We start from the raw sequence: 15,404 nt of genomic DNA, 5'->3' as shown, positions 1-15,404 counted from the left end.
GTGCTGACTTCTTCCCTATTGAATACCTGAGTAAAGTACTCTTAGTATATCAGCCATTTCCCTTTGACTTGTACTGTTTTCATGTTGACAATTTTTACATGATCATCAAGCCAGCACATGGTTTGTTGCTGTTGTACTGAAATTACTTCTTATTAGTTATTTTAGCCTCCATTTCTTTCATATTTCTTTCAATTTTTCTCTTGGCCTTTCTAATCCCCATTTTACCTGTACTTGTAGTACATTGTAACCTTTTTCTTTAGCTGAATCTTGTTGTTTTTTAAGTGCTCTCTGTTCATTTAGCTTTTTGCTAATTAATTTGTTGAACCATTAGGGATATCCTACTTATTGTGTTTTTGAGTTTCCACATTTTTGGGATAAAATGGTTCTGTGCTTCAAGTAGAATCTGTTTAAACTGTTACTATCCATTTTCCACTGATTGCAGTGACTATCTATTTTTACCTCCGTTAATGTTTTGAATACATTAAGAATGTTTACCATTTCAGTTTCTGCTGCTTATGTTTCTGAGGGTGTTGGGAAAATTGAAGTATCAAATTAAAATGTCTTCTACCTTGGCACAATCACAATAGTGTGTAATATGTTGGCAAATCTTTCAAAATTGTTGGTTGCTCTGTTCACCATTATTGCCAAACCTAATTGATCAAATTATTACTTCATCATTATAAAGATAGAAAGTAAGCACAGGCAGGGACCTTTTGGGACGATTCCAATTGGAATAAGGAATTCACACTTTATGGTAGAAATTTGGATTATTCTCCAGAAATTCTGTTTCCAACTCAAATAAAAGATTAAAATACAAAGAGAACCTGGGTTTTAAGATGTCTGTCTTTATGAAATCATGAAAATTGTAGTATGTATTTTTGAAAAGGGAAAATGATTTACCAATGGAAGGAAAGGCACTTGGATTCTTCTGTGAAGATTGTGTCATCTTTTATTTTACGCTACAGTAAGTGTGAAAACACTGGATATGCAGCCATGTACTGTACTTCATATTACCATGCTGCAAATATCTCAGGTTATGGAAACACTTAGATATCAATGATTTAAATTATTTTTTTGTCCTCCTGCTACTTACTCTTGCCTTTAGTGGAATCCAAAACAATGAAAGTCTGATAAACATATCCTGATTCAAACTATGATTACATGTTGTATCACCTTTCGCACAATGTGAGATCCCATACTGGCATGCTCTTGTACATTACAGAATAACACTTTCTTTATGTCTCACTGACCATGAAACAACAGGTTCATTATCAGTTCAAATGACAACTGAGAAGGACATCACGTCAAGAATAATAAAAAAAACCTCAGGAATTCTTCCATCAATGCTGCAGAAAATGCCATGTTTTTTTACTTTCAGCTATGATGGAATTCTACAATAATATTGTGTGTTTGTTTTTTTTATTGGAGTTTCTGGAGGAAACGCCTCCAAATTCAACAGAAAAAAAGAACATCTTGTTAATTTTGGTTTTATGAAAACAAACTTCTCCGTAATTTGGAAGTCATATTGTGAAAGCTTAGTCATCTTTAAAGACAAGGGATGTAAAATTTTAAAAAATATATTGAATTGCAATCCTTCTTATGGGCTTATTATAAAATATTAGTTAAAAAAGAATCCCATTACATCCCAGACATGCAGGCATTGAGACAGCACAGCATACTTTATTCTTCTAAGATGGTAGGGAACTGAGGGATAATGTATTTGTAAAGACGTGCAGCTTTTACTTGTATGCTTTACCAGGCATCTGTTTAGGATACTTTAGGTTATGTATGTATGATTTTCTCTTTATTTCCTTTGAGATATAGATAATACATGTCATTTTCATTCTACAACAAACTTTTTATTCCATGCTGAAAAGTGAAGAAAGAAAACACAACAACATTTCGGCCGTGGACCATTCTTCAGGTGTGTTACTTGTTCCTTTGCAGCCTACGCATGCTGACGCAGCTACCCACCCGAACATTTTCTTTCTACTGCAGCTTGGAACCACCAATTCAACTTCTTTCCGACAGACAATTGGAGCTGTCATGAATTATGCGCAACTGTTTTTAGATATGTCTGAGTGTATCGGAAAACAAAATCAATCAGAATGGGGTTAATTGCAAGTATTTTATTTAATTCTTTATCTCTGTCACAGAGCTGTATTTCTGTCATAGGACTTGTAACTGATACTTAAGATTGATGCAAAGATACAACACCTGTGACTTTCAGTAGTTCCAGTATCCATACAATATATACTGTACAACACCAAACTTTTCGCGTCCAGTCCTTAGCTTGCGTTAATGTTAAGCCTATTGCTTTAACCGCAGCCCTGTCGAAGCCTCAACTTTATCCAATTGGAGGAAAAGGACAGTGCTAAGACCCTCCCTCAAACACACTTGGCAGTCCAATAGGAAGAGTTTGTGATTGTCTCATGAAAAAATGGCGGATCAGGTAGTTGATTGCGAGTTTCAAGCTCTTCGTAATAGATTTAAACAAAATGCAGAGCTGCTTTTGCATGGGAATTCGCTAGGAACTGACATTGACAACAGTAAGTGAATTCAAGGCTGCAATAAACAGTCTTGAATATACAACTTTCTTATACATTTAAGTATTGCCTTATTCTGTAAATGCTTACCATGTTTTCTAACGCAAATTTGTAGGTTGCATTTTTTAAAAACAAATGCCTGTCTTTTATGACTCAGTCTTAGTCTACAGTTCCCTGTTTTTTTCTTATGTTAGGGTTGAAAAGTCACACCCATCAATAACAATGATCTGGTGAGTTTAGCTAGCAAGGGATGAATCATATTGCTATCTCCAGTCACCAGCTCAGTTTTCAAACAGAAAGGCTGAAATGATTATACCCTCTATGCAAATTAGTCAGGTATGGACTAACTGAACATATTAAACGTTTCGTTCGGAAAACGTGCCTGCATGACTGCGGTCAGGTGAGGTTTCTAATTAAGAAGTCGGATAAGTAGTGGATTATTCATATTAGGTAGTGTAGAGATATTAATAGATTTCACACGATTATGGATTTAATCTCACCTCCCCACCTTCCTGCAAATCAGCGTTTCATCGTCATGTGTTTGTTTTCCTACGTGTACAGAGGTTAACACATTTTGATTACTTTGTCAGTAAAATTTTATTTTACTCCACAGGGACAGCATTGTTCCCTTTTACTAAATAACAACAACAACAAAAAAAAACCTTCCCAAAAGGCTTAAGACTGAACGTGCTGTAGTTTATATACTGTACATTTTTAAGTTCACAAGGTGGTTTGAAGGTATTATACCATGGAGGTTTTTAAACTTCTAATAACCCAAGGCATTGCTTACAGTAGATGCATGGACTAACGTTCCATGCCAGAACATACAAATTATTAAGATATTGAAATGATTAATATGAATTTTAAGATAAAAGAGCAAAACGATCTATACATATTAGATAACTTATGTAACCCGATAATAGAATTCAGGGTTTTAACCCAATTAAGTGCAATATTCACAGTTTTGGTAAAACAAACAACTGAAAAGTAGTTTTTTCAATACTGGGCCTTTACTAGTACAGTAAGGATACACTAAACTGATATGTATCAGGGTGTAAACTGCAGCTGTCAAAGTGTATGTAGCCAAGTGTGTTCTACAGAATCTTTGTTCAGGCTCTGAGGTACCAAATGAAGAGCTTGAATGCTCTTTTGTTGTTTGGTACTTGTTGCCTGTGGCACTCTGCCAAGAACCATTTCATATTAAATGAGCCACTTTTAGTTTCACAAATTATAAAAGGTCCTTGTTTTATCTGTATTCTGAATACATTTACTGCAGGATGACCGAGACACTGTTTGGCACCTGCAGAAGAACGTTTGGGCTCTTTAGTGCCCTGGAATATGGACATGAACCTATTACATAATGACCTAGGGTGCCTTGATCAATAGTTATAATTAATTAATTCTTTCTCTCTATAATGTGTCTTAATGTGCTATATCTCACACAGATATGGTAAAGTTGAGACTTTAATTTAAGTACATCAGAATGTACCATTCTTAAAGGAAGTATAGAATATTAATATGTAAAAGCAATTTGAGTACTTGTGTATCAACTGTGTGTATAATTATGTACAATACAATGTATAGCTCTTATTTTTCAAAATATAGTTTTCATTTCACACAAACCTCTACAGTCTTGCATTACAAGGAGGTCTTTTTAAAGACTACAGTGTTCAATTGTTTGTACATGTAGGTAGAGCAGAGGACTGGGCATTAGGCCACACTGACGCTTGACTGGTCTTCTAAATTGTATTTCCATGATTGCCTCTGTCTTGAAGACTAGCAGCTGTACTATAAAACTTGCATTAAAACAATTTACCTTTTATTTCACTCTGGCACTACATGAATTTAGATCAATTAAAGTATGACTAAGGAGCAGACTGAAAAATTAACATATTAATGGGCCGTTAGGAATACTTGTAAATTTGTATTAAAAAACACTTAAATCTGATGTACTGCTGGTATTATATTGCTGAATGTCTTAATGAACTGCACATGCTGGTACAATATGGAAGAAATAGTCTCAACTTGAGTCTTATTGATACATTGGTTAAGCTTTGCTTGTTTTGCCCTCAAGCACCTGTTTTGATACCTTTGCCAGTCTCACCCCTTTGTCAGTTAATGAACATGATCCTTGTCAGCTGGTGCAGAACACAGTTGTCAACTTTCAACCTTTTTTAACTGTACAATTAAATATATAATTATGTAGCTTGCTTGCTTTCTTAGCAGTATTATTACCCTAAAGGGGACCTGTTTCAGTAGGGATACCCTTATTTCACTTTCAATGGAAACATGAACTAAATAGCAGGAGTCTGATTTTTTCTGTTCTTGTTCTGAAATTCTAGTAGATTAAATGTGATTGCTCATTGTTGAGAACTGCTATTAAAGAACTACAGTTTTTACAATATGACCCTCCTTTGCTCAGTGCCTTAGAACAAGCTGTGAGTCAACTGTAGTTGGAGGCAGAGTTCTTGAGCCAGCCTGACACATTTTTACACACACTATTGGGACATGAGACAAAATATAAGATAGGTGTTCACCATGTTTTTATATGGGTGCAGGGTCAACCTTAATTACTGCTACTGTACACATTCAGTTTAATCTGGTAGGTTCTGTGCCATTCCTCTTGCAATGCAGTTTCTTGTGCAGTGACGTTGGTCCCTCTGGGCTGTTCTGTACTTATTGTTACAGTTCATTCCAGAGTTTCTTTTCATACAATTGAGGTCAGCCGTTAAACATTTTCAGATCTTTAGTTCTCCTTGAATTGACTATGTTATGGTTCCTGAATTGGCTGTGTTATGTTTCCAGCTTTGTGATGTGGTGTGTTATCATGTTGACAGGTTACAGGCTTAGACCCGTTCCATCACTGCTTACAGTATACTTTTCTCCAGAAAGTCCTCATAACTACTTCCATTCACAATACACAAAAATCAGTGACCCGTTCTAACCCATGAGAAACACTTGTATACTTTCAGACTTACATGGTTAAATGTCTGCTTTTCTCTATTACATTTTGGGTATTGTTGTGATGATTATTGCATTCTCTGTGCCTTCACTAATGTGGACATTGCAATATTGGCATTTCAGTTCTTGTGGGGAGCTGTGTCAGTTTGCTAGCCGCAAAAGAACAATTAGAGGTTAATTCCACACTGGAAAGTGGAAAGGAAGAAACATTGTGATTGTGGGGCCTTCTTTGGGCGTGAGGGAGAAAGTGAGGAATCTGGAATGGGAAACAAAGGTTTTAGTAAGGAGAATCAAAGAAGGAGGCTCTGAGGGAGGGCACATCAGGCAAAGTGTCCAGACAAACAGAATGCTGGGAGATGGATTCCAGGAGCTGTGTGATGAGCTGAAACCTGTAAATGAATGAAGAGGTTTCAAAACAAATTTCAATTTAAAAGTGTGACATCGTGCGTCTTTCAGTCCAGGCAAGCTGCAGCTTTATTTTTTTTTCCTCTTATAAAGCGTCTCGTGATAAAACCTGAATTGATGATGTATTCAAAGGACCAGGGAAACCTGGCAACAGCTGCTGAAATCGTAAAACTCAATCGTCAATTTATAAGGCTGTTTTGTGGTTTGCTGTTTTTAACTTTCTGTAGTTCTACATGTCCTTTTTAAATTGGATCGCTGTCTTTAGCACAATATGTGGTTCTGAGTCAGAAGTTGAGGGGAAAAGAAGCCTTTTAGTGCCATGTGTGATGGCTTCTTGAGGACCCGGCACTGGAGGGCACGAGGAGGAATAAAGCGACATTCCAGTATTAGTTATAATATGAACTTATTATTTAACACACATGTTGTATATGAATTCGAGCAGTACAGAAATTTCATCTTTGAACTTTGCTTTTCCTGCAGCTCCAGAAGATGAAGACAAGAAGGAAAAACCACTATCTCGGTTTAATCGCCACGCAGTGTTTTGGATATTGGCTTCAGGCGTTTTGACATACTACGTTGACTTCTTTGGTGTTATTAAAGAGGATGTGCACATTAAAAGGTGTCAAAAGTACTATGCTTAAGAATTCCATGTCAGAAGCTAGTAACTACAGTTTTCTGTTTTGAAACAAAAGTTGTATTTAAATGTTTTAGGCAGAAGCCATCACTGTATTAATATTATTTGGTATGCTGTCCTTTAAAGCATAGGGAAAAATCTGTTAATCATTTCCATTCGGGTTCCTGTATGGCAAATGTTGTAATAAATCAAGAAATAAAAAAACTATCTTCAATATCATTTTTAAATTACTAAAATGTTGATTTTTAGATTAGAAAGTATATAAATACTGTTTAGTATGGTGTACAGATATGTTTGCTCAGTTTAGGGAGGAATCTCAAAACTTTATAAGCTTTGAAACATTTCCACCAAATTATTACAGTTGTAGCGTTAGTTATACCGATTGATTTTTAAAACATTCTTATCATATTAGGGATAATTTTGTTGTTGTTAAATAGTTATATTGACACTGTTTTTCAAATCTTTTCATTAATAGGATAGTTTCTTAATTAATTTGATTTGCACCGTACATGTGACCAGGAGATATCATACCATGTTTGTTCATCTAGTGGGGCTTATGTGGACCTGGGATCCTCTAGGGAATTTTTAAAATAGCCAATCAAGCCTAGTGAATGTGTCTGTGAAATTCAGAGGAGACTGGAGCACCTTGTAAAATCCATGTGAAAATGAGCAATACATGTAAACTCCACATAGATAGATGCCTGTGGCTGGAATGAAACACAGGACTGGAGTTGTGTGACAACAGTGCTAACTGACATGACTTCTAGCAACCATTCAAGACGGCAGAGATTTGATTTTGTGAAATCTTGCAAAACTGCACCTTATGCAAATTTAAAGGTGAAATATTAAAGCAATTTTAATATGAGAAAAATATGGTAATAAGCATAAATAATAGTCTGCACTTACTTTCCTCATACAGATTAAATCTTAAAATGACATTTAGTCATATAAAACATAAAATTACAAGAATGATTGTTCTTGGCTACTTCCAAATAAATTTAACTTTGCTATAAAAGGGCCAGATATAGGATAAGAGCATTTCTTATCACCCGATATAGTAAAAAGTACTCTATATTGTAACGGAGCCCTTTGTAACAGAATAAAAGAACTCTATTCTCGTGTTACCCAAAATTTACAGCTCCTTTCTGCCAAGTTTCAGTACCGAATATCAAATTTGCATGCTGCCTTTTGTACCTGCTTGTGTAGTTAAGGTTTTCTTTTTTGCTAATGTGTTGATGATTTTGAGATTGCAAATTATCTGTGAGAAAAAGATATTCAATCTAATTATAAAAAAATGCATAAACAAACCCAGTATTAGATTTTACTCCCTACCTGTCTGAGTGTTCTGCGGCCAAATGTGAAAAACGATTAGAAATTCGAGAAATTTCTAATGTGCCAAATTCACTAAACCTTTTTTTTACGGAGTTTTCTGGTGAAACAGCAATAGGTTTATAGTTACCTGGATTATGAGGGTTGGAATGGTCACACAAGTTACAAATTGGAATGATAAGGGCCGTATTCCAAGAAGATTGAATGATAAAATTACATAAAGATAAGTAATTTAGGTTGGGGGCTATCCAGCTCCTGATAGACCACGTTTTAAAAGCCCTAATCTAGTTCTGTAAATTCTGAAGATCGTCACGTTTAAAGCTTCCTTAACAACACTTACAATGAGACTGCAGTAACAGTAACCTTCTGGAAATGAAAGTGGTTTTTGCAGTGAGTAAGATAAGAGCTGCTATAATGCTGAAGGCTTTTTGGATTCATGATTCTGTGAGGTAGAAGAGCCAGCAAAAGGGCTTAATGTAGTTGTATTCAGTACTTAAAATCTTCAAAAACCTCATCCAGTCTTTACAACATTACTGCTAAAGAAAAAGAAAAGTCTTGTAGTTGGTTATTTATACTTTTTAGCATGGGAAAGGGTCCAGTCTCCATTTTCTTCCAAATCTGATATCCTAATTGTATTGAACCTGACTAAAGATAACAGTACTGAATGCTTTCTGTTTCAGAGTCAGTTTTAAAAAGGAGAACTATTACACCTCTAAATTTCTGTATATTATTCTGCTGTATAATATAACAAAAGCTTATTCAGGTGTAACTGTCTCACATTGCTCCTGGTGGCCTCTTTTTTACTGTTTTAAGTAAAATATTTTTCAGTGCCTTATTGAGTTAATGCTTCATTCCCTCCCACAAACCATTTAGAGAATTATTCCTGTCATTTGAATTGACCTAGACTTAGTTTTGTTACAATGGTCTTTTTACATTATATTGATATATTTTTTTAAGAAGTCATATTTTTAAACTATTTTTTCTTTGTTAAATCCTTTACAGTTGGTGGTTTAATATTGGCGTCATATTGCTGGCTATATGTTTAGCACTGGCCTTGTTCTGCATACTTTTCCTGGAGTGGTTCTGTGGAATGCGAGATTATGACAGAGAATACCCAGCAATTGCACCTATTACAACTGCTGCATTTATTGCAGCATCAGGCAGGTGAGTTTCAATTGGGGATTAGAGATGTAGATTAAGTGAAAGGCTTTTACTCTGTTATACTGTTGCGTACTCATTATGAAATAGAAAATTTTAAGTGTTACCTAATATGCTCAAGTGTTTGAGACACAAGTTAATATGTTGAAGTATTTTGTTCTAAAAAAACATTTTAAATAATATTGAATCAGGGCATTCTTGATCAATGTACTGTCCGGTTCAACTTCATAAAGTTGACTTTTTGTTCGTTGCAGTTTTAATATAGCCTTGTGGCCTGTCTGGTCTTTCTTCACGCCTGTAATCCTTTTTACTCAATTCATGGGTGTGGTGATGTTCATCTCCCTTCTTGGGTAATATACTGTATGAAAAGTAAGTATTTACCTTCTTGATTTATTCTTATCTGTGCCGTTTCATTTTTATTATCTTTCTCCCATTGCTTTTTTTTATTATTTTCTTTAGCCCATTTTAAAAATTCCCTTTCCCTAACTTAAACATTTTGAGCTTTATTCTTTCCATTAAGTGTTCTAATGAAATTTTTGTGCTTACTATATGTATTATTTTTAACAGTATCTCGTTACTTATTTGCACAGTACATGAGTGATATAGAATAGCTCTCTCTCATGCATGGCTCACTGCCTGGCATCTTTCAGGCAGGCTGGTAACAAGTATTGCAAAGACACCAGGTTTACTTTTGTCTCAGATCTCAGTAAGATTATATTTAGGAAGTGAGGAATGGCCCCGTATTTAGTGCTGGGTATTCTTTATGCTCAGCAAGACCTTGCAAGTGTTGAAAATCAATGCATTTCAAGTAATGTATCCATCTTATATAAATTAATATAGTAGTCTTTTTAATATACCTATCTCTGAACACTTACCAACTAAATCATTATATTTTTTCTTGCTTCTATTTATGTGCTTTATATAAAAATGTATTCCATATTTTGAAATTGTATGTGATTTAAGAAGTGTCAAATCAGTAGAATTTTCTCTGTAGCATTGTCACTGATGCTTATTAAGCAGTTAATGACTGGTAGCGACATACTAAACCATAAAATAACTAATGTAAACATGTTTGCATTGTATTAGCGATTTAATGTTTTATTTTAATATTTGAAACGCACTCCATAACCTTCTTATTAAAATTGGTGTTATGTGTTTAACTTGTATTTTCAGGTAAAGAAAAAGGAGAAGCTTAATTTCTGATTCTTGTTTCATTCTCCATTTTATTTAGCAACAAAAACAACATTTGTTATAAAGAAACATATATGAAAGATCTGAAACACCACTGAGTGACCAGCTTTTTCTGCTTTTTGATTCTGTTCTTATTCTAGTTATTAATAAGTATTGAACGTTTATATTAAATCTGCCTTATTTGTAAAAGTATCCAGTAAGAATACAGGTTAAGGATTAGTTCAATAGGTTGATAGTTTTAATCACAAGTTAAACTATGCCTGGTGATTAATCATTGTTTTCATGTCTGTTGTGTGATTTCCAACTCCGTGTTTAAATTAAAATTTTATTTTTATGGTTTTTCTTCTCAGCACTCAACTTATTCTCATGCACATCTGCGTGGGTCAAGTGGAACGTGGTGGACGGACGTCAGAAATAAAATTTTTGGGGAAAGGTGTTTTTTTTATTTTTTTCAAAAAAGCTAAGATTTTTTTAGATAACATTAACAATTATTTTCTTACCTTATGGTATGTATGCTATATGTATTATAAACAAGTTTCTTTATAAAATACATTTGTTATTCTGTTATTCAAATTTGTTGATTATGTGAAATACATCAGTTGGGTCCATATACATATCAATGATACTGTGAGATAGCTTACATTCAACATTTGTTGCATATATACTTTATATAAAATGTGAAAATATGTAAGATTGTTTTGGATTCTGAAAAAGCACATTTTTCCAAAATATTTCATTTTCTAAATATTCAACACTCAAAATTAAGCACAGCCCAGCAAGTATTTTACTGTAATCCTCATTTAGCTTTGACAACTTAAAGAAGGCTCCAGTTCCTCTGGATTGTATCGCTTGTGTTTGTGAATTGTTTTAATTACACAAATATTTTATTAAATTCAGATCTTTATGGTGTGGAGTGTATGAGCATTGACTTTATGTTCCCTAAATCATTTGGTATTTAATTTGGATGTGTTGTTTTGTTTTTATCTTGCTGCAAGGTTCATGTGTGACCACATTTGAGCTTCTTAGCACAGGAAAAGTTTTTTATATAATGAGTCCTGATATGCACTGGAATCCATCCATGCCTCTATTCTAAGAAAGAAACCACAAACTGAAGAAGCAAAACAGACCCATCTACATACTTCACAGACACAATACATTTTTATACGATTGGCTTTTTTGCTTTCTGTGCTAATCATATCGGTAGTGAGGCTGTCCGGTCACCCAATTTATGTTTCTTCCAAATACACTGTGGTTCCAATTGACCTGTCCTCATGAAGATCTGCTATAGTCACCAGTTCCATGAGACCTACCAAGAATTGTACTCTTTATCAGTGTTTTATCCTTATGTGTTATTTTTTAGAAGATTTCCAAGTGTTGTCACTATTCTGACAGTTTGTATAATCTTGCATTCTCCTTGGATAGCACTATCCATATCGCATTAGCCTTGCACTCGGCCTCCTGTGAGTCCGAATGTGATTTTTCTACAATATTTTAGTAATATTTAGTAAAACTACAAGATTTTACTTAATGTTAAATGTTGTTCTATGTTTTCCCATATCAGTTTATCATATATGCAACAACTACTGAATGCACATATATATATATATATTTTTGCTGAATTACATTTATTTTCCATTCAATTAGGGGTAGAAATGAAACTGAAATGAAAGAGAAATATTTCTGTAATCCTACAAAAGTTTACCTAGGATTACTGAATTTTTCACATTAAGTAATCTATTGTCTTAAAGGCATTTTGAGATATTTTGTTTTGCTGTATGATTTTTAGTATTTTTATAATTAATTTCATGAAGTCTTTGTTTGCTTTGTGTTTGAATTTCCTTCCTTTGAAAAGCTTCAAAACACTCCAGATCCTAAAAGAATAAAATGAGTGTCTTTAGCTAAGATCCACCTAATAAACCCATTAAAGCTACAACATTGGAATGGGATGCTTCTATTTTAAAACGTTAATTACAGTTCCATTGATCATGTAATGCATGACTTGTACATTTTTAAAAAGTTTATGTTAGACAGCATTGGTTGATCTCTTTCAAAGATTCTTTGCGATCAACCTCCTTTGTTGTTGAAGATAATTGTTTTGATGCTGCTGTTAGAATAGTCAGATGGGAACTTTCTCTGTTGTATGCCTGTTCTTTATGTTCTGTGTTCATTATTTAGTAATAATTGCTGTAAACTACCAGTGTTTTAAATCCCTTTAAATACTACCTTTGGAACACTTTGGAACTTTTGTCCAGTCATTCAAAATGTAATTCTCTTTGGCATTAGTTTTCATTAAGGTTTTACCTTGAATTTTGTGCAACACTTATTTCTGAGATGGTGATGGCACCATCATGACAGTTTTAAGTAGCACTAATGTGGAATACCTTTACAGGAACACATGATTTAAAAACATGTGAAAGAAGAATGGAGAAAATATATTCCTAAAGGTACAGTCTATTTGAGGTAATTTGTCTGTACATATTATGCAATACCGTTCGAATTTGTTACGAAGTGCCGTCATTGTGGTTTTTCTGAGTTGTTTTTTTCTGAGTCATTGTGTATAATTTATATTGTAAGGTTATGAAATCAAGGTTTTTGCCGGTGTTTTTATTTATGCCCTTTTAATTATAATCCCTGATTAATCCTTTAGGGCTGCTCCCTGCTATAGTTCATAGTCTTGCACGCTTTGTTTCCATAACCAACACTTAAAAAGCAATACCATACTAGTATTGTAATGTTTGCCAGTAGGGAAAGGAGTAGGAGGCATGGCTTTGTTGCTTAACCTGATATTTTGTGTAAGATTTGTTGCTAAATCAAGCATGGAAATTCATGTTACATTAAAAAAATAAGTACACTAAAACAAAGATGGCAGGACTATAAAGAGTTTGTCCAGTTGCAAAACTCTCTTCCTTTGTAGCACCTTAAAAGTGTTTTTTTATTAATATTGAGGTAACATTAACATTGAGGAAATTAAGAGAGAACATTTGGGTTTTACGTTATTTTACTTTCCTTTATTTTTATTTATTTATTTTCATTTACTTTCATTTAAACAGTAAACATAGCCGAAAATCAAAATACATATGTTAAAAAGTCAATAAATAACCATAGGCAAATATAGTTTCACTGCATTTTTGCTTAGGAAATATATTTGGAATTAGAGTAAAGGGATCATAATTAGGGGTTTTATCTTCTATGGTGAATCACATTCTTTGCCATTTCTGGAAATATAGTTTGTATAGTTGTAGTCAAAATATGCAAACAATAATTAAATTATTATTTTATCAATATCAACCCATGTATTTTTTATGTAGATCTTCCCTGTATTGGTTTAAGCCACTGATATTCTTAGTTGCTGGATGTATAGTGGTTGTGATAGGTATCGTCATGTAAGTTATTACAAAATAAACATTTGGGCATCTTTTCAGTCACTCCAACAAGCTTTGGTACACCTGGTGTACCATTTATTATTGTCAGTGCAGCTTTTCTTCCACATATTATAAAGTACAAATAGGTTTGAAAATAATAGGCTTATTTACTGAAAAAGTCAAGGTAATAAGTTCATAGGGTGGGGTGTATTTTCCCGTCTTTAGATAATTATGATTAATGGTACTTTTGTATTGAAAGATTGTGTAACTGCTACAATATATGTGCAGAATGCCATGTCGTGGTGTGTTCTTTGAGGTTCTGGTACTGTAGTATTAAATAGAATCTTTTAACTATGTAAACAGTATCAGTATTTAGTTTCATTAGATGTTTAAAATTATCAAAAGTCTCCTGTGTGTTTTTGTATGGCTATAGTGCATGTGATTGAGTGTTCATTTTTTTAAAAACTTTTTTAAGCACTGCCTTTCTTCCAAATGATTCCTTATACTAAGCCATTTGCACAACACGTCACATTGCACAACAAAACTAAAAGCTATTTATTTATAAGTTGTCAGTCCTTTGGTGTTGTCCTTCCAAGTAATCTATAGCAGTGAACTCCCAGCAACGTCACTTTGAAGTGGCATTGATTTCCAAAGACCCATTGTAGATGTAAACAGGAGAGTTCTGCTTTACAATCTTACCAACAGTTCACCGTCATCATCTGCCGTGGAAGGAATAAGGGAAGGTGTAAGTTTTTTTTTAAATACATAGAAAATTAATTATAGGACTCTAGTACATACGTAATTTAATGTCTTCTCAGAAGTGAAAGTTAGTAATAATCACATGAGTCCGAATCTTACCAAATGTAGCGTTTTTCCAGGCAGAGAACTAGATCTGTGTAATCATAAGGGTAATGGTTTCAGTTTATTGAATATAGGAATTTTCTAATAATTACTTGCATAAATGCTCCTAGATTATTTAATAAGACTTGTGAAGAAAGTGCATTTTACATTTTAGTGTATATATTAATTCAGATTGCTCCAGTAAAGTAATGGTTGTCCTATGTTGCCTTACAGTATGTGCAATTTCAAATTGTATTATAATTAAACCTACTCAGAACCTCATAAGATGTCAACTGAGAAGTATAATTCCTACAGGAACTTTTGTTTAATTCAGGGGATATTATCCCAGCCTGTGAATCTAATGTATTGAAATGCAGCCTTCCTCAAGACCACGACACAGGAGAATAGCACATCAAGATCATGCTATCTTGCAGCATTATAGATGTGCCCTTAGCTGTTCACTGTATTATTTAAATCCACACTGCTTTTGATTGAATGATTGAGAGATAATCTGAGCAAAATGTGCTCTAAGTGATGTAAGTCTATTGAGAGGCAACACAGTTATGAAAAGCAGTGATGCAAATGTGTTTTTTCTTTTCTGTGTTTTTTACAAAAATTATCCTATCTTCTAAAATGTTGACCCTGATTTACACGGTGGCAAAAAATAAAGTTTATTTTTTGCAATTTGTAACTATTTGAAGATTCGAGTCGTTTATCTTATTCATCAGATTGTTGTTCAATTACACATGCGTCATCTAAGGAGAGTGGGACATACAAGTGCAAATGTTTACCGTTCATTTCTGGTTGTGATCTGTTTCTGTTACTATCATAACTTAAATATTCAGTGATTCAAGTAAGGAATTCTTTAATCATTATGTTGTCTGCACTAAAAAGCATTATTTAATTTATAAATTTGACCCCACATTGATTGCAGAATGTAGTTGTTAATGGGTCTGATACATGTCATTTATACTCATT

The 15,404-nt window shown here is 33.8% G+C and overlaps 1 protein-coding gene across 1 annotated transcript; it reads left to right on the top strand.

The window, feature by feature from the left end:
- The first annotated feature begins 2,396 nt into the window (after positions 1-2,396).
- tmem128 (transmembrane protein 128) lies at positions 2,397-13,990 on the top strand. The gene is made up of 5 exons (XM_088628635.1): positions 2,397-2,549; positions 6,393-6,531; positions 8,878-9,039; positions 9,288-9,402; positions 10,575-13,990. The coding sequence occupies exons 1-4, from the start codon at positions 2,441-2,443 to the stop codon at positions 9,385-9,387; spliced, it is 510 nt and encodes a 169-aa protein (XP_088484761.1). The 5' UTR covers positions 2,397-2,440; the 3' UTR covers positions 9,388-9,402; positions 10,575-13,990.
- The last annotated feature ends 1,414 nt before the right edge of the window (positions 13,991-15,404 follow it).

The sequence above is a fragment of the Lepisosteus platostomus genome, chromosome 1, assembly GCF_059453375.1.
Source record: "Lepisosteus platostomus isolate fLepPlt1 chromosome 1, fLepPlt1.hap1, whole genome shotgun sequence".
NCBI lineage: Eukaryota > Metazoa > Chordata > Actinopteri > Semionotiformes > Lepisosteidae > Lepisosteus > Lepisosteus platostomus.
The sequence above is the reverse complement of the archived record's forward strand: the minus strand, read 5'-3'. Positions and strand labels throughout refer to the sequence as shown.